This window comes from Drosophila teissieri, chromosome 3R (genome assembly GCF_016746235.2).
Source record: "Drosophila teissieri strain GT53w chromosome 3R, Prin_Dtei_1.1, whole genome shotgun sequence".
NCBI lineage: Eukaryota > Metazoa > Arthropoda > Insecta > Diptera > Drosophilidae > Drosophila > Drosophila teissieri.
Genome location: NC_053032.1, coordinates 11,903,962 through 11,921,512, shown reverse-complemented (window position 1 = coordinate 11,921,512; position 17,551 = coordinate 11,903,962). Strand labels below are relative to the sequence as shown.

Genomic DNA, 17,551 nt, shown 5'->3' with positions numbered 1-17,551 from the left:
TTCACATGCCAAAAATGCTGCACAGAAAATATGAAATTGTAGGTCTAATAATACCAAAACTGTGCCTTGCGATACATATACATCTTATATTATTATGCACACTTTAGTATAACATATAGTTTAGCCAATTAAAACAGCGTCAACTGAACAAATGTTAACCCAAATCTTTGGAATAGTTTTGAAGTAGGTTTGTAAATTATTATTTAATTTTTTCCCGTGTAGCTACGCGAGCCCAAATAGATTTTCTCGCAGCGATATGATCGCGAACGTTTTGTGGGTCAGAGAGCGAATTAAGGCAGCTATGGCCCGCTTATCGTTCCGAGTACTGTGTGCCATCGAATCTGCATTGCCAATTTATGGTACAATAAAATATCGGAGGCGACACTAATGCCACATAAATGTGCGTCATGTTGCAATTGCTCCGCCGTTAATCAAGTATGCGCCATGTGTGCCCCATCGATTCGATATGTTTCGCACAGTTTTTCCCAGCTGCCTGCGAAATGCCAGGCGGATGTGAAGACATTGGACATTAACGCTACCTGTCTGGCCAGAATCAATTAAGCAATTGGCCAGAGCTCAGAGTTAAGCAAAGCTAAGTGCAACAATTAAAGCAGCATGCTCTGGCATTAGCAATCTGGCCCAGAAACGAGATCCACTCAGCATGGGCTAAGAGAGTGGCTAAAAGTGCAATAGTACACAAACGCGATATTTGCACATCGTCAATTATCGGCACTCGGGCTCGTGGCGGTCGAGTGGCTCTAACTTGGATCTATTTAAATGCGGTTGGTTTATAGGTTGTAGTAAGTCAAATGATAAATGATGTCTAATGAGCGGTTTGGTGTTGGAGACTTGGCGCTCTTAAAAATAACAAAAGTAGAAGTTGCGGCAAGCAGAAATATGCACTACTTCTAGATAGGACAATATTCTGGACAACAATACATTCAATGTTTAAAAAGACTTTGGCAGTCATGTGTTTCTGGCTTGTTTAAATAAATAAATAATAATAATGCATCCAATTAGAGTATTTGAGTCATAATTCCCATATTAAATTCCACTCAGTTATCGCAATGCCATATATAACATCTGAGTTAAATGGTGTGAAGTTAAAGCAGAGACCTTCCCACAAACCTCTATTGGCATATTAAAAACTCTATCAACACACTTTTAAAATATGTATAAGCCGCAGCATGCTAACTCTCCTATTTCCACCTCACCACACTTAATCACCATCAACGAAAATGGCTATCGTCACATAGTAAAACAAGTAGACAACTTTAAGATAAGCTTAAGAGATCGTTTCGGACTTCTGTCATATTTTCATTTCACAATACTTTATCATTTTCAACGAAAACGCAGCAAAGATAAATTATAAATTTCTCTGTGCATTACAAAAGTCATTTCCACACATTTTCATGACATCCAACACTACATAAGTAAGAAGTAAGACGGGGCAATTTACATACGAGCCAGAGCTCAACAATACGAGTGATGTGGCAAGCTGCAAACAAAGAAAGATCTGAACAAAAAGTCCTATGCTCTTGGCACGCCCCTTTTCGGGGGCTCAGAGTTGGGCCCTGCTCCCAGCCTCAAGATGACATAAGTGGCTTCAGATACCAGATACCATTGGCAGAGCTATCCACATACAAAGCATAACAATGCACCGGGCAATTAACGTAGCGCTGCTGCCTGTGGAAAAACATATTATTAGCAAATGTCAACTATTGGATGCGCTTTAAAATATGCACAGATATGGCAGGGATCGTCCTATATGGCGACTGTAATTGGCAACTGCGCCCGTTCTTTGTTAGCGCTATACACACTTTTCGTGTGTAATACATTCGTGTTCTACATTCTTGCATAATTTTGATTCAATGTATGTTTTGCACCATGGCACTTGCATCCCCGACAAAGCGGTCAAATTTCCCGGCATTCGAGTATGTGTGTCATCCGAAAGAAACGTGGTGGTGTGGCCAAGTGCCTTAGATAAGCCAGTGGTGCGATTTATGTAAAAGTCGTTTGGCCAGCCATCGACGAGCCGAAATTAATTGACTCTTGCGGGCAGGTGTAAAGATTGCATATGCATATATGCAGTGTGCATAAATTGCAGATACGTACATATACCTGTTGTGTGGATATGGCCAGGTTGCCAGGTTGGCAGGTTGGCCAGAAGGACGTTGCGTGCTGGCCTTTCACAAAAGCTGTCGCCCCAAAGGCGAGCAACAATTAATTGACTTTACGCAGTGGCCTGCAACTCTGATCTGCATCTGGGGTCCGGCAATTAAATCTGCAAAAAGCCCACTGCCCCCTTGTGGCACGCGTTTTTGTTCGGGCGTGGCACGATGTCGGCCCAATAAAAAACGCCATCTGTGTGGGCGAGTGCGTTTTGTTTGCATTCTAATTGCCCTGTCATGATGGCTAATGAACTAGGCACTCCGAAAGCGATCATAAACACGAAATACTTTAGGGCAGCCTTGAACCAAATTCACTCTTGTGCGAAAACCGAAATGAAAGCAACTCGCTGGTAACCAGATTTAATATTCATTTAACTCAGTTAAAGCGAGGAGCGTAAAGAGTTGCAAATCGTGTTAGCCGTAAACCCAAAATTATGACCGCACATTGGCCAAGAGTCAGCAAGTCTTCTGTTGACTTATTGAGCCAGTGATTAATCAAAGTCCAATGTTATATGAGCGGATAAAGTTAAGGTTTACTCCATGTGAAAATGTCTTCAAGGGATTTCAATGTTAAGCCAATCCACGCAAGCTATCACAGTTGTGACATAAAGAAGGGGGTCTTCTGTCTTCACTGATGACAATTCAATCTATTTAACTTTCTTTGATATCTTCGGATGCATACATTCACAAGTACTGCTTTTTAAATGATCGTGAAAAATCAGAACAAAGAAAGAACAAGAAGCTACAGCTGATAAAAAAATGCATTTAGATAAGCGAAGGATTAATCTTTATTGAATGCACAGACGTCTGCAAGAGATTTACTGGGACGCTTTTCGCAGCTCATCGCAATCCGGAGTTTCATTCCTGCACTTACGTCTCTCGTCGACGGTAATCCAATCTATTGATAAATTTTGTATAGTTCGTTGGTTACATATATTAAACTTTAGAAAGAAATAACACTTACTTCGATTCGTTTTGCATATTTGGTTACCTAGAACGCATTTAGTGGAGAAAGTGCACCGACTGACTATGGGACGTACTCTGCCCCTACGCCATTCGGCGCACACCGGACTATACTCCCTTGTGCAAACCCGAGGACACCTCTCCAAACTTGAATCGGCCTCAGCCAAAGCCAGAAAGCCCAAGGAAACGACCAAGAGTGCAGCCACAATCTTCATGTTGTACAATATTAGGTTCTGGAATTCGAATGATTTTGGAACGTAGAGAGTAACCTTTTTATAAGCGAGAACGACACTTTAGAGCTATTATCTGAAAAACAGATGTTTATTTTACTATAATAAAAATGGAAGCAGGTGAGCTGAGTTCAATAAACCCTTGTAATGGGATACACTTAAAAGGTATCTCACTTGACTTGGTCAGCGAAAAGAAAACCAAACTGTCAAACGAAAAGTGAAAGGACTTAAGTGCGTTATTGTTTCCCCTGGCGATTGTATAAGCACCACCGATTGCCGCGGAACTCTGTGCCCTTCATTATAATGAAACCCTTGATAGGAAGTGGATAGCAAGATACTTTCACCATTGACTGCTGAGTGTAAAGTCATAGTTTTGCCACATTATAGAGCCTCATTGAAGATAGCTTTAATTTAATAAAATAAAATAAATCATTTAGCGTGTTAAACCATACATTTTGTGAACAATCGCCACTACAAGGCATTGGGCTTAATTGAAGATCCATCCAGTATTTATTTCGAATTCCCCGCTAATAATTCTCATAAAATATACTTATTTTGCAATATTTACTACATTTGTTTTGGGAATATCATCTGCGGCTTACATAAAACATTTCGCAATCTTTATCGAGCATCACTTAATTAATTCTTGGCTGCGTGGTTGAACGAGTTTGTTAGATGTGTGCAATAAACGAAGTAATTAATTGTTTTCAAAAATTTCAATTAATTCCAGTTCGATGCCAATGTGTTAAAGGGTATTTGAGCTGAACCTTGTTTTCGATTACATAAGAAAAGGGGCATGGCACACCTATACCTTACTTTCACTGTTAGCCGGAGGCGGCAGCAACAATGGCAATCAATATCAATACTTATCAGAAGCCGTTAACAATTGCCCGAAAATATGGGGTTTTTTGTTTTTGGCTTTCGCTTTGTGTGCGGCGACAAAAGCTAACAAGCGATTAACACGCGCTGCAAGTCATAAATCAGATCGCATTAAAGCCGCGAAATAAAAGCAAGGTTGCCAGTTGTCAGATGTCGAATTCCCCAACCGCCCCTTTCTGCTGACAGACATAGAAACGCCCGAAACAATGGGGAGCCGAAAAGGTTACATGCAACTGGGGATATGGCATGCGGCATATGGGCTCCGTCGACTGCCGATCGACCGCCAGCTGCCACTTACAGTTGGAATCGAAGGAGTTGAATTTGCATATATAGAACCTGACTTTATTGTGCTTGTCACTGAATATATACACTAGAAGTATGCTATGAAGTCTATTACTCTGGATTGGCATTATAATATTATAGTATTAAAATAAAATAATATATTTTCCAACTGGTCACATGGCTGACTTTTTCTCAGTGCCTAAGTCTTACTATTCCTAGTAGCTGACTGACTGATGAATGCCTTCGGCCGCGGGCGTGTTGCCATTTGTCAAAGGGGCGTGACTGTTGTCCGCATGTTTGCCTGCATAACGTGTTAATTTACCTACTTTTGCCTACGTTTCTTTGCAGAATACTTCTACTGTCTCTGGCGGCGGTGGCGCATGCGCAGTACCATCAGTTTGGTGAGCAACTCCAGACGGCCCATGGATCTGACTGTGCACTTCTCTTGGGCGGCCCAGGTCGCTCCTCCGTCTACGACTACAATGTGAATCTATTCCGCGGCACCTTGTGAGTACAAATAGAAACTAAGTGCCTTGTCTGCTGTGGCTGAAAAAGTGGCTTGGTGGCATTCTGGGTTATGTTTGAGGCTCAAATATTTGAACGTTGACACCGAAACGTTGAGCAGAGAATAAAAAACTGAAGTCATAATTACGGACCAACTGATACAATCCTAATAAACTTACTACACAACATGTAAGTGATTATATGTAAAGCTCAAAATGAGAGCGAAGGCCTGAAAAGTTGCATTGCATCTTGGAATTCTGTGTTACTCCCCCATTTCGTGGCAATTTGTTCGCAGTGTACGACTGCCCGCCTGGCACCCATAAATCTTGGTTTCTGCTGTTTCAGCTTGTTTGAGCGGTGGAAACATGGCTCTACACCTACGACAACACGGCACACGAGCTTTGAGCCAATCATTAGTAGCACAAACAGCAGTGGCAATCATTCGGCAACCAGCTTTTGACGTTGACGTCTGCAAGTTGCAATGCCTAGGGATAGATATTCCCATACTATCCTAACAAATACATATATTTCTTGGTCGGAGGCCCGCTGAGCGAACTGATTGCATCTGTTGCCGCACACGGGTAACTGAGTTAGTGGTAACACTTGACAATCGACGTCTTCATTGAATGCGAGTTTCTAACTACAACTATTTCTTAGTTTTTAGAAACGACAATTACTCTCTTTTTTTTTTTTATTAACAGATCCTTGTTCTTCGTCCCTTTCTAATTCCCCTAGTCTGCTGCGGTGCAAGTATTGGCAGATTCGCCGCCGATTCGAAAGCACAAACTTTTTTCATTTCTATGTCCTCCGTAGTTGAACTCCATGAAGTGGTAGAATTTCCAGAGATCTTCTCTTCAATATGAGTTCCGGCAGTTTTCCGCGTTATATACTCCATGCAGGGTGTCAAAAAACATACTAAGGAAAAACATATGCCTCGCAAAATGGGTTCTCAAGTGTGATGATGGCTTCTTATGTTTCACCCGCTGTCACGGCGGCTCGTTAATGGCAATCAGCAAATGGTTTTTGGCCTCGAATCGGCGACGACAGCCTTTTGGCTTTTCAGAGCCATGCGATGCAGACGAACGCATCATGAAGTCACCTGACAGACCGGCGCGATTTATTAGTAAACGAAAAAAATCAAAACCGCACGACAAAAAGCCGCAAACAAAAATAGCAAGGCAACAGCGGCAACCCAAAACAAATGGCATTGCAACACTTGCAGATGCCAAAGGAAAAATAAAAGAAAAATACCTAAATAAAATAAAAACACCTGAGCTGCCGTGGGGCTGCAGCAGCCATTGATGGCAAACTTTTGTATCGAGATGATTTCGAAAAGTGACTTTGAAACGCTGCCAACACATGGAGACTTCCGAACTGAACTTCAGTCTGCACAGGAAAAACAGAAATAAACTGTGACCACGTTGCTATAATTTCTGAAGATTAATCTAATTACAACATTTGTTTGGTTAAACCTATATTTTCTGGTTTCTGAAGATCTCTAAATGCAAAATGGGCTATGATTTTTTGCCGTGCAGCACTTATGACATCAGATAGATATACATACATATTTTAAATGTCACACGATCCAGATTGAGATTGCAAATTGTTCAATTGCCGATTGTCTTTGAGTGCTGGGGGTCACAGTGAAGTGAAGCTAATTTTTGGGGTCAATCGGGCCAAGTCGTTATCGCTGACTTTGGCCTGGCTATTGAACCTGGCTGACCAGAGTCAGTTGGGAAAAATGCAAGCAAAAAAGCAAAAAAGCAGGCAAAAGCAACAAAATTGGTCGCAGCAACCTACTTAAAAGTTAAATACAGGTTTTGCCCGGGGCCACTTTCGTTGTGGCCTCTGCTCCATCTGCTAAAAGTCTGCAATTGTATCTGTATCTGCATCTGCATCTGCATCTGAATCTGTTTTCTGCATCACTGTCTGCGTAAGCGAAGTAGCTATGCACGTAGTCTCTAGAGAAATATAACCGAAAAAAGATTGTAAAAGGCCGCATAGATAAATGATATTTGAATATTTTTCACTGCGAGTTTACGACACGCTTTTGCAATTATTCACAATATTACGCATACGCCGCGTGTACCAGACCGCTGCAACTCAATACCGATCAGGAAGTGTTGGCGTTTCGGGGCTCGCAGCGCACCTGCGATCCCCAGCCCGGGACTCATAACATTAGTTTTTACTTTACAATCAGGATAACAAGTACAAGTCCGTGTCTGGGGCGGGACGAGCCGCATCGAAAGGAGTGGACTGGGCCCAAAGTGGCTTGCAGCATGGGACGCAGTGCGTGCCGCATGCAAGCCACTTTCTAGTTGGCCCAAAACTCTGGCTATGCGCACATTGAACTTAACCGGGTCTCGTAAATTTCGTGCGAGAGTGCTCTCGACTGGCTCTCGGCTTTTTGGTACAAAATTAACGGGCGCACCAGTTAAGTGCCAGACATTGCCATTTTCGATTTCAATTTGACAAATTTGCCCAAGAAATATGCACGAAATTTGCTACTTACGCTAGGCGATAGCTAGATGCCCTGCTAAAATAAAATGGATATAAAATCGTAATATTTTTAACAAAATATATCAGTTAGGAACAAACTTTAGTGCTTAGATTCCTGTTCCTGAGCTGAATGGACCTCAGATAAGCTGACACAAAAACCTTAAAAGGAAACTGAAAGGCGGAGGAAAATTACCCAGTGACAGGGTAAAATGACTGCAAGTTCGTGAAAAATGTGGCTTTTAGCCGAAATGGTTTTGGATTGCGTGAGTTCGCAATGCTGCTGCGGATTTTGTGGGCAGATTTTCGGAGTATGCTGCGCCTGCTGCTGCGGCTGCTGCTGCTGCAGTTGCTCCAGCTGTTGTTGTAATTACTTAATACTTACGCATTGTTAACACGCATCGTTGTCGCCTGACACGCGTTTTACATGTCGCACCATTCGAGGAAGTGGCAGTGGCCCCCCAATTTGGTTAGATTTTCCCGGGCTGCTGAGTCGCAGCTGCTCGACATAAGAAATTTGCGTGTTTTTGGAGTTTAATTAACAAACCGGCTGGCAAAAGCAGAGTAATATGGCAATGTTAAAGTTAAGTTTGTTACTGTAACAGTAACAGTTGGCCATATTTTCATCCGACTCCGAATGGAGATGTTTGGGGCAGCCGTTTCCTGTCACGAGGAAAAACCGCATGCAGCCGGTTAACTCTAGTCGTACTCAGCTCCAATCGTCAGACTGATGGCTCCCGGCTGCACAAAGGTCTGGTGGTACCATTTGTTCGTGTCCAACACAACTGGGAAATAGGGTTATAAGTAGGGGGTGCACTTTCAGTACTATTCGAGTGGCTTCTCACTTATGTCGCCCTGCTGGACCACCACGTCGAACCTCCGGCACTGCAGGTAGCACTCGGGAGGTGGAACCAGTAGCCACCGCTTGCTGCCCGCCAGCTGCGCCTGCCACGACGGCAATCTCACGTTGTCTATCTGCAAACCACATTTGACATGCATCAAAACGAAAACGATATTACACTTCTACATTTATGTAAAATAACATTATAAGTGGCGTTTCGAAATAAAAGTGTCAGAAAATACACTCAAATCTCTCGTGTATGTGACGTGGCCTGAAGGAACATAAATATATTTGAACACTATTGGACTGCAGTAAATCTTTTCATGTGATAAGTCAGTGTTGTAGGAAAAAACAGTTTAATATTATTGTCTACAAAGTTAGGTGTGGGAAAATTGGTACTTGTAAAGTGGTGGTTAGATTTATAAAGTTGCGTTCGCTATCCAGAAAGGAAAATATGGGGAAAATGAAAATATTAATAAAATGCTGTTATTAAGTCCTAATCAAAGAATCCGTCTCACTAAACATCCCATAAGCATTTTATCCATTTCATCGTATAAAATGTCACCTAAAGGCAAATATTCGGAACTCACATGCATTTGAGCCCCCAAGCCGGATGAGCCAATGAAAAACCAATCAACTGCATTGTTTTCCGAGCCTTCGGGCAGAAAATACGGTCTCCCATAGTGCCTACGGAACTCCTCTGCGGTTTCCGCATGACAGTTGCTCCAGCCGAAGTACCAGGGCTGTTCGCCTGGTTTCAGCTCCACCCGATCCTCGGGCATATCCAAGGCGTCATAGATATCAAGAAATCCGGTTTTGTATGGCAGGAACTGGCATTCCCTGATGTGCTGTTTTTGCTTGGCCTTGGTATAAACATCGCGAAAATACCAGTAGTTAAATAACTGCAATATGCATATACCATTAAATGAAGGTGGTTTTACAAGACTTCATGGATGGCTACCGAAACTGCTGTCCAATTTTTGGTGGCATCACTAATTATAACTGGCGCTGCACTGTAGGCGAATCTTTTCTCAAACTCCTGGGGGCTAATATTTTGCAGACGCGGCACCTCTTTAATATTCGCACAGAAATTACAATTTTCTGGCGGTCGGAAGGCGTAACGCAAGTTGCGTGGCCAAGCCAGAGCGCAATTCTAACAAACGCAAAGAAATTGAAATATACCGAACTATTAGATTTTCAAATAATATCATTACGACTTTTATACCTTTCCCTGCATTTCCTCATAGTAGTATTTTACTACTAACGAAATAAGAGTGCCCAGTAAAACTATTTTGATCCACTTAGCACATTTATCGCTTAGCAGGGAACCTTTACAGCAATTGGGCAGAAGCTCTTGAAAAGTACAATCCAGATAGTTTGGCGTATGGATATTCAGTATTTGCTCTAGTTTACTGCGCGTCTGCTCCACTTTTCCTGGCTTCATTCTGACGATGTTACTTTGACCAAGTTATATGGTATACTGAATAAGGAACTTGGCTGTTTCCCTCCGACGCGGCTCTTTTAACCCACTGGCCTGGCAATAATTTCATTATCTGTCAGTGCGCAGGCACAGTCCCAGAAGGACTGGGTGTGGGTTGTGTGGTTAGCATGTGATAAGCGACAAATTGCCGTTATTGCCAATCTAAATCACTTTCTCTTCAACTCACTTGCAGAAACCCGTACAACAATGGACCGGGCACTTGCATCACCTACGATGCCATCAACGCGGCCTACTTGGATGCACGCAAGCGTATACGTGAGTGAATCCTAAATTCAGTACAGTACTTACTTACCGATTTGAATATTATTTTATTTTTTGGAAATTAAAACCGTGCTTAAAATATATCAGATGAGAAATAACGCTAATAGAAAAGAATTGCTTACTTGATTATCATAATATGGCATTGTATTTAAATGGAAAATTAAAATGTTTAATTTGGAACTGAAAATTGCGGCATTATGCCAACCTTACCTGGGATTCTATTTATTAAAATCATTATTAAATCATTATTATTCGATGGTAGACTTATATTTCCGATTATAACGCACTTTGCACTTCATTGCAGATGTGGCCCAGCCAAAGTCAGACTGGAAGCCGGAGGAACTGGCCACCGTGGGCGAACTGCTGCTCGACATTTCCATTCAATTGGCCCGAACGTAAGTATTCAGCGCTAAACGCATTTGAAAGTTGCCCTGGCACGCCCACGATCTCCATCTCCCTCGGCGCTAATAACGATTGCCAAATCACGCATGACAAGGCAGTTAAGTCGTGCACCACCGCACCACCGCACCACAGCACCACAGCACCACCGCACTACTGCACCACTGCTCCACCAATAATTGCACCACTGAACCACAGAAACGACCCCCTGCAGTCGTCAAATATTCATGAGTCTTTTCTTGCCTCCAAGGTTCTATGCTCGCCACGAATCGGAACCTAAACTCGAATTCGTCAGCACAGAAACAAAATACAACAAACTACAATTTGTTGGCAAATGAAAATGTTTTGATTTGAAATGCCTTTAATTATTTTTGTTAATCTCTGAATGTGAAATAGAAATTTCAATGGTTTTAAATGAATTCATAAATGCAACTTCCTGTCAAAATTTTAAATCACAAGTTCCCACCCGTTTACATAAATATTTCCACCAAATGGCAAAAAGTCTTCGATGTGAAAAGATTATTTCACTTTATCCGACAATATATTAGATCCATTTTTCTGTGTGTGCGATAGTTCTTTTTGAAAGTTCGCCACATGCAAATGCTAATTGTCTGGCGTTTTGACTGATGGCCAGTGGCTGACAGCCGAAGAAGTGCATTCGAGAGCCCGTCGAAGCCTTCTTCCCAACTGGCGCAACCGCATTTTTGCCAAACAAAAAGTATCTGCAGCTATTTGCGCAGCTCGCATCGCAGATGTAAACAAACGGCGATTATGCAACGGACCGCTTAGCAAACAGCCAGTGAGCAGTAAGCAGCGAGTAGTGAGTACTGAGTAGTGAGTAGTGAGCCAGTGAGCCAGTGAGAGTGCGCGTGACTGTCTTGCCCCTCGAAAAGAAGCTGCGGAAGATGCCGCACTGCATTTCCAGTTTGGTTTTTCCTTTTCTGCCATGCGATCGGTTGGCCAACTATTGGCCCCGGCAGCGGACTCGACCGCTGCACAGGGGGAAATGTATTCAAACAAACATTCCGTTGATAAATAATATATATTATTCCAGAAATAAGGAAATAGTGCTATTTGACCCAAAAGTACTGTATTGAAATAATGGCTCAATATATTAATAATCATTATAATAAGTAACATATACAATTTAAAAATATTAGTCCCTGCAGTCAGTTAATAAGAACACATGGTAGGGTTACAAGTTTATTTTGTACTACCTCTCAAAAATAATTAAAATTAAAAAAAATATTTTTCATTTCCTCAATTACCACTACTAAAGAAACATTCCCTTGTGTTGAAAAATTAAATACATATCATGCTTTATTTTAATTCAAACTATTCAAACAGAATCTTATAAGACATCGTAAATGCAATTGATGGGCAATTTAGCTTTTATTTTTTGTGTGCTGTTCGGGGAGTGGAATCTGGGTAAGCGGGTTGTCGAGTCAGTTGGCCACAAATTGGGAGTCTCGCCGAGGCTGTGTGTCCTAAAGCTCAGCATCATCACCTCCCCATGTGCGACTTTCACTCAGCCCGACGTCTAAGCGGATTTTCAGACCAGGGGGGGCAGCTTCTTCATCTGTTGCACCTGCAGCATCTGAATTGCCGTTGTATAATCTCTTGATTATGGCTAATAACATGTTGTAAACGGCCAGTCTGGCAGCCGCCTGGCTTTACGGCATTCTATGCAGACAATGAGACGACTTAAATCGGCAAATGGCTCATGTAAATCAATGATGGACGACTGAAAGATATCGCATTTCAAGATCTCCCTTCTGCACTTTTCTGGTACTTTCACGTGCTGCAACCCTGCAACCTCGGCGAGTAAATTGCCGACCCAATTGACTGTGAAGCTTCACAGTTTTCCACTTCCCATCTTCACACAATGGCCAGCCGGACGCAGTTTCCCTTTGGCTTTCCTCGCTTTTCTCGCTTTCTCATGCATCGAGGAAGAGTTAATGTCGGTCCCTTTGGCGATTTATGTGCCGGCACACACAACTTCCTCTGCCAGCAAATACCAGTTTGCCAGCACTGAAGTCTTAGACCGAAATACAAAATTGTATTGGAAACCAATTGAAAGTATATGAGACTGTCAACGCCAGACAACTTCAATATCTGTCTGAAAACTAAGACGCGTTAATTGCGGTACTAACTAGGCTAATACGATAATTTTGCAATTTTCCAATAAAAATCTTAAGAGCACACTGGCAAAAAAGTAAGACCTTAGATAATTAGATTCGGATTAGGTACTTGGCACTTTGATTATGATTTTTATTAACTGCTTAAATACATAATAAGATTTATTATTTTAAGTAAATCAATTTGGACTAAATCTAAACTGGCTTGTGTTGTTATTACTTTATCTTTTTATATTTATTGCCTCGTTATTTTAACTACTCTTAGTTTAACTGAGGTGTTACTTTTTTATGTGTAAATGGGTTGCTTGACTGCCCGAAAAGTTGACGGCAGGAAAGAGCCAAGTTTAGCGATAATCGCAGCTGCTATTAAATGAAGTGCCGGCTAAATTCCATTCGCAATTATGTTTTCAGATATGGCTTATCGTATGAAGAAATCGAAAAAGGATTGCCCACGATTGACACCTCGAAGACCCTGATCCGTGAGGTGTGTCCACCCTTCTTCGCCGGAGTTGAGTGTCGCCCTGGAAAATACCGGCGTTTCGATGGCCTCTGCAACAACATCGAGCACCCGACTTGGGGGGCAGCTAATTCTCCATTCCAGCGCCTGATCGGTCCCCTTTACTCGGACGGAATCAACGCTCCCAGGATTTCGGTGACTGGTCGGGACTTGCCCTTCTCTCGAGTGGTTTCACGCACCATGCATCCCGACGACGGTTTCCACGATCACGCGGGCACCGTTATGGTCATCGCCTGGGGTCAGTTCATGGATCACGACTTCACGCTGACGGGAACGCCGTTGGGTAGGTTGAATAATAATACCATTGGCAAGGCAAATTCGATTACAAAATGTTTCAAAACTGCTCCTGCATTTCTGAGTAAAAAGACAGTGCTTCTTGAGTAAGAAGTACAATTAGTCGTTCTTAGAAACTCTAGTAACATCATTTAATATAAATCCATTTCAGATCCCATAAACCGAAACGATCCCGAGGAGTGCTGCAAGCGACCATTGCATCTAAAGCATCCGTACTGCAACGAGATTCGCATTCCCGATGACGATTACTTCTACCGCCTGTTCAATGTCAAGTGCATCGATTTCGTGCGTGGATTCCCCTCCCCTCGTCCAGGCTGCAAATTAGGTGAGTAAATGTGTATTTATAATAAAAATAACTGTTTGCCTATTAGTAATATATATTTAATGGTACTTAAATGCTTGTATCTCTCTTTCTCAGGATCCCGTCAGCAGTTCAACACCTTGACCGGTGTCATCGATGCTAATACCGTTTACGGAGTGAAGGAGTCATTCGCCCGCAAACTGAGAACCGGCTACGGCGGCCTGATGCGCATGAATCCCGTGTTCCAGGAGTACGGCCTGAAGGACCTGCTGCCCCTGAAGCTGGATATCCCCGATGAGGGATGCACGCGTCCCAACAAGAGCATGTACTGCTTCGAGGGTGGCGAGATTCGCGTTAATGAGCAGCTGGTGCTCACCTGCATGCACACCTTGATGGCGCGGGAACACAATCGATTGGCCACTGGACTGGCGCAGATCAATAAGCACTGGGATGATGAGACCCTGTTCCAGGAGTCCAGACGCATCAATATCGCCATAGTGCAGCACGTCACCTTCAACGAATTCCTGCCCATTTTATTGGGCAAGGAAGTGATGGAGAAGTTCGGCCTGGTTCTCCAGAAAGATGGCTACTGGGATGGCTACGATTCAACGGTGAATCCCGGCATCATTGACTCATTTGCGGGAGCGGCCTTCCGATTTGGCCACTCGCTGCTGCCAACTGCCGTGGAACGCTGGTCCAAGGCCCACAAGTTCATTGCCTCGAAACGTCTGTCGGATTTGATCAGGAGACCCTATGATCTCTACCGGGCTGGAGTGCTGGATGAGTACTTCATGGGTCTGATGAACCAAGTGGCCCAGGCCATGGACGACTCGATAACCCAGGAGGTCACCAATCATCTGTTCAAGAAGGAGGGCGCCCGGTTCGGAATGGATCTGGTGTCCTTCAACATGCAGCGCGGTCGGGAGTTCGGTATTCCCGGTTACATGGAGTTCCGGAAATTCTGCGGTCTGCCCACCTCAAACACTTGGGATGAGATGTACGGATCCATGCCCAACGAGACTGTTTTGCGATATGGCAGCATATTTGAGTAGGTTTCAGAAGGGGATCCTTTGACTTATTATACTAATCTGATACCTCTTAGGCACCCTGCTGATATCGATCTTTGGTCTGGAGGCGTTTCTGAAAAATCACTTCCCGGTTCCATGTTGGGACCGACTTTTGCCTGCGTCATCGCCACCCAGATGAGTTACTTGCGTCGTGGAGATCGCTTCTGGTATGAACTGCCCAACCAGCCGTCATCATTTTCTCCCGAGCAACTGCAGGAGATTCGCAAGGCAAAGCTTTCCCGATTGATCTGCGACAACACCGACTTGATTGATACTGTGCAGATTTACCCCATGGTCTTGCCGGATCATGAAATGTAAGTACTCGCCGCCTCAAAAGCCTTTATAAATATTTTATGATTATTTTGTAATATTATTAGCAACCCTCGAGTGCCCTGCAAGAGCGGTATCATACCATCAATTGATCTGACTAAATGGGCGGACTTCGGCGGTCATGGCGTAGATCCCTCCCTCTATGTAAGTAAACAATCGAGGGAGCAACTCTTAAAATAAGTATTAACGCATCTTATGATTTGTAGAACTACATCAATGAAATACCCGACACGCTGCTGAACTTTAGGAAGTAAATGCCATTTGTGTTTCTCGCGATTTGTTCAACAATCTCGATTCATTTTGTTTGACTCCATATCCTGTACCTTCTGTCTTCTATAGTTCAAAATCTTTTTCCTTCCTACTGCTTAGTCCCTCAACTAGTCTTTGCTCACCATCCGCATTTCTATAGCGAGTCAGTAGTTTTGACACTGCCATTTCTTCAGAGCTCTTTCCAGCATTTCCGTGCATGAACCATACATTCTGTATATATTAATATTAAATAGCAGAAATAGAGCCTTTAAGTTAAAGCATATCGAAAAGCAATCAGAAAAGAAAACATAAATAATTTTAAAAATATATCTCGATGTAAGTTTCTGTATATGCAAGTATTTTTTAAATAAAATCTAAAATCAAAATTGGTTTTTTTTTGGATGATTAAGGTGAGTATTATATTAAAGTATAATGCTGTACACTTGGCGAACAAATAGTAACACAGATCAATAAAGTTAGCAAGAGCTGAAAGAACTGTCGATGCACAAAAACCCCTTTAGTAAGAAAACAACCAACATTTTTCTAAAGTATTTGTTTATTCACTACACAATTACAAGTTAATAGGAACTCTTTGGTTTCGCGCTGGAAAGTCAGTTGTTTAGCAAAAGTCATGTCATCATCGTTGTGGTCGAAATCAGCAGCCAAGATCGCCAAGACTTGAGCATCGTGTTGAGCGTCACATTGACCCAAATCCACACCTGAGTCACAGGCCGTAAAAGCACACACCACCACACACACCGCACACCGCACAAGAGGCGCCTCTGATCGCTTTACTCGAGCGCATTCAGGAACGGGGCTATGGAGGCTATATCCTCGCAATCCGGGATGGCTTTGCCCTTGAACTTGAGGCAGGAGAGGGCACAGGTCTGTCCCTGGAAGTAGTCTCCCAGCATGGTCTTGCACTGGACGCAGTTGTTGAGGCACACCTGTGTAAAAAAAAAAGCATTTTACACTTTTGTCAAAATAATAGTAGAATGTTTAGGGATATTCATATTTTAATCTCAAGAGCAAATGAATGAATGTCAATTAAAAAGACACCTTACTTCCAAAAGGCAAAGTACCTTTCTACAACATTTTAATAACATTCAAGTGATATTAGCTTAATATTTATTATTTAAAATCAATTGAGCTTATATTGCCAACCCACCTGAACGAAATCAATGCCACCCATGGAGTCTGCAAGAAAGTAAAAAATAGAAATGCTAGTTTAGTACAGTGGCGCACATGAGGCAGGGAAATTTATATAGCTTACCAAATCGCTTGTGCGTATAATGGCTGATTGCGGGCATTGCATTTCCAAAATGCACCAGGCACATTGCAACTGCCACAAAGGTGCACAAAATCAAGGGCTTGCAGTTCATGGTGATGGCTTTGGTACTTTGATTCCAACCGATTTGTTTGGGGAGCTGACTAGCTTGCGACTGTTGTCTGTGTAGAGCGGATTGGAAATAATTATTATCGCTCGTTTGTCTTCTTATTTTATATACATATGCTCTCGGCCCAAACGCAGATGCGAAAGCTTAACAGAGTAAAGAAGCCCGATACGGCAGCGAAAAATAAAAAAGCAACTATTGAAGCCGGTCGCAGATGCGAGACAAGTCGACACGACAAGGCAGCCCCAGTGGCGCTAAAATACGTCAGATCTTTGAGTCAATCGAAATCGATACGAACCCAATCAAATACCCATTTTATTTTGTAAGCGTATGCAAAATAGCGGGCGATACGCAAATTTACGCACATTTAATCTGTTTCTCCTTACCAAAAAGTTTGTTCAGTTTTGCATAATTATCTGAACAGATTTTATTACACTTTTAAATGGGCGATGAATGGATGAGCCGTGGATATTTATTAAATGGAATTATTGGAATGTCAAAAGATGAGCTTCATTAATGCAAGACAAAAAAAGTGTTAATTATTTAAAGACAACAAAAATCGTGTTATTTAGCTTGTTCCATTTTTTTCGTTAGTTTTAATGGCAAAGAAAGTGCTCGGAGATATTCCAAAATAAAATTTAAAATAAAACGTAACGCTCAACAATAATTTTTTTCCATAATGGCAAATCCCCAAGAAACATAACTTTACAAAAATTTCCCCGATTCTCAAGAGC

The 17,551-nt window shown here is 42.4% G+C and overlaps 4 protein-coding genes across 4 annotated transcripts; 1 reads left to right on the top strand and 3 right to left on the bottom strand.

The window, feature by feature from the left end:
- Window positions 1-2,989: 2,989 nt before the first annotated feature.
- LOC122622453 (turripeptide Gsg9.2) lies at window positions 2,990-3,349 on the bottom strand. Its single transcript, XM_043800885.1, has 2 exons — window positions 3,136-3,349; window positions 2,990-3,069 (listed from the first exon to the last, which is right to left on the bottom strand). The coding sequence occupies exons 1-2, from the start codon at window positions 3,347-3,349 to the stop codon at window positions 2,990-2,992; spliced, it is 294 nt and encodes a 97-aa protein (XP_043656820.1).
- A 1,140-nt stretch (window positions 3,350-4,489) lies between these two features.
- On the top strand, window positions 4,490-15,644 carry LOC122622452 (peroxidase). The gene is made up of 10 exons (XM_043800884.1): window positions 4,490-4,542; window positions 4,874-5,032; window positions 10,040-10,122; window positions 10,433-10,523; window positions 13,077-13,465; window positions 13,628-13,801; window positions 13,895-14,825; window positions 14,880-15,158; window positions 15,222-15,318; window positions 15,381-15,644. The coding sequence occupies exons 1-10, from the start codon at window positions 4,490-4,492 to the stop codon at window positions 15,426-15,428; spliced, it is 2,304 nt and encodes a 767-aa protein (XP_043656819.1). The 3' UTR covers window positions 15,429-15,644.
- LOC122620825 lies at window positions 8,144-9,828 on the bottom strand. The gene is made up of 5 exons (XM_043798461.1): window positions 9,592-9,828; window positions 9,328-9,519; window positions 8,957-9,268; window positions 8,371-8,500; window positions 8,144-8,310 (listed from the first exon to the last, which is right to left on the bottom strand). The coding sequence occupies exons 1-5, from the start codon at window positions 9,808-9,810 to the stop codon at window positions 8,225-8,227; spliced, it is 939 nt and encodes a 312-aa protein (XP_043654396.1). The 5' UTR covers window positions 9,811-9,828; the 3' UTR covers window positions 8,144-8,224.
- A 480-nt stretch (window positions 15,645-16,124) lies between the features above and the next one.
- On the bottom strand, window positions 16,125-16,860 carry LOC122620691 (eclosion hormone). The gene is made up of 3 exons (XM_043798286.1): window positions 16,697-16,860; window positions 16,592-16,620; window positions 16,125-16,370 (listed from the first exon to the last, which is right to left on the bottom strand). The coding sequence occupies exons 1-3, from the start codon at window positions 16,803-16,805 to the stop codon at window positions 16,215-16,217; spliced, it is 294 nt and encodes a 97-aa protein (XP_043654221.1). The 5' UTR covers window positions 16,806-16,860; the 3' UTR covers window positions 16,125-16,214.
- Window positions 16,861-17,551: the final 691 nt, after the last annotated feature.

Excerpts from the sequence above, each read along its gene's own strand:
- LOC122620691 (XM_043798286.1), bottom strand. The coding sequence starts at position 16,805 with ATGAACTGCAAGCCCTTGATTTTGTGCACCTTTGTGGCAGTTGCAATG. Across the intron at positions 16,621-16,696 it reads TTATACGCACAAGCGATTTG|ACTCCATGGGTGGCATTGAT; the intron begins GTAAGCTATATA and ends ACTTTCTTGCAG. Across the intron at positions 16,371-16,591 it reads GTGGCATTGATTTCGTTCAG|GTGTGCCTCAACAACTGCGT; the intron begins GTGGGTTGGCAA and ends TTTTTTACACAG.
- LOC122620825 (XM_043798461.1), bottom strand. The coding sequence starts at position 9,810 with ATGAAGCCAGGAAAAGTGGAGCAGACGCGCAGTAAACTAGAGCAAATA. Across the intron at positions 9,520-9,591 it reads ATGAGGAAATGCAGGGAAAG|AATTGCGCTCTGGCTTGGCC; the intron begins GTATAAAAGTCG and ends TGCGTTTGTTAG. Across the intron at positions 8,311-8,370 it reads GGTCCAGCAGGGCGACATAA|TTGTGTTGGACACGAACAAA; the intron begins GTGAGAAGCCAC and ends CCTATTTCCCAG.
- LOC122622452 (XM_043800884.1), top strand. The coding sequence starts at position 4,490 with ATGCGGCATATGGGCTCCGTCGACTGCCGATCGACCGCCAGCTGCCAC. Across the intron at positions 5,033-10,039 it reads AATCTATTCCGCGGCACCTT|AAACCCGTACAACAATGGAC; the intron begins GTGAGTACAAAT and ends ACTCACTTGCAG. Across the intron at positions 10,524-13,076 it reads TCCATTCAATTGGCCCGAAC|ATATGGCTTATCGTATGAAG; the intron begins GTAAGTATTCAG and ends TTATGTTTTCAG.
- LOC122622453 (XM_043800885.1), bottom strand. The coding sequence starts at position 3,349 with ATGAAGATTGTGGCTGCACTCTTGGTCGTTTCCTTGGGCTTTCTGGCT. Across the intron at positions 3,070-3,135 it reads AATATGCAAAACGAATCGAA|ATTGGATTACCGTCGACGAG; the intron begins GTAAGTGTTATT and ends ATTTATCAATAG.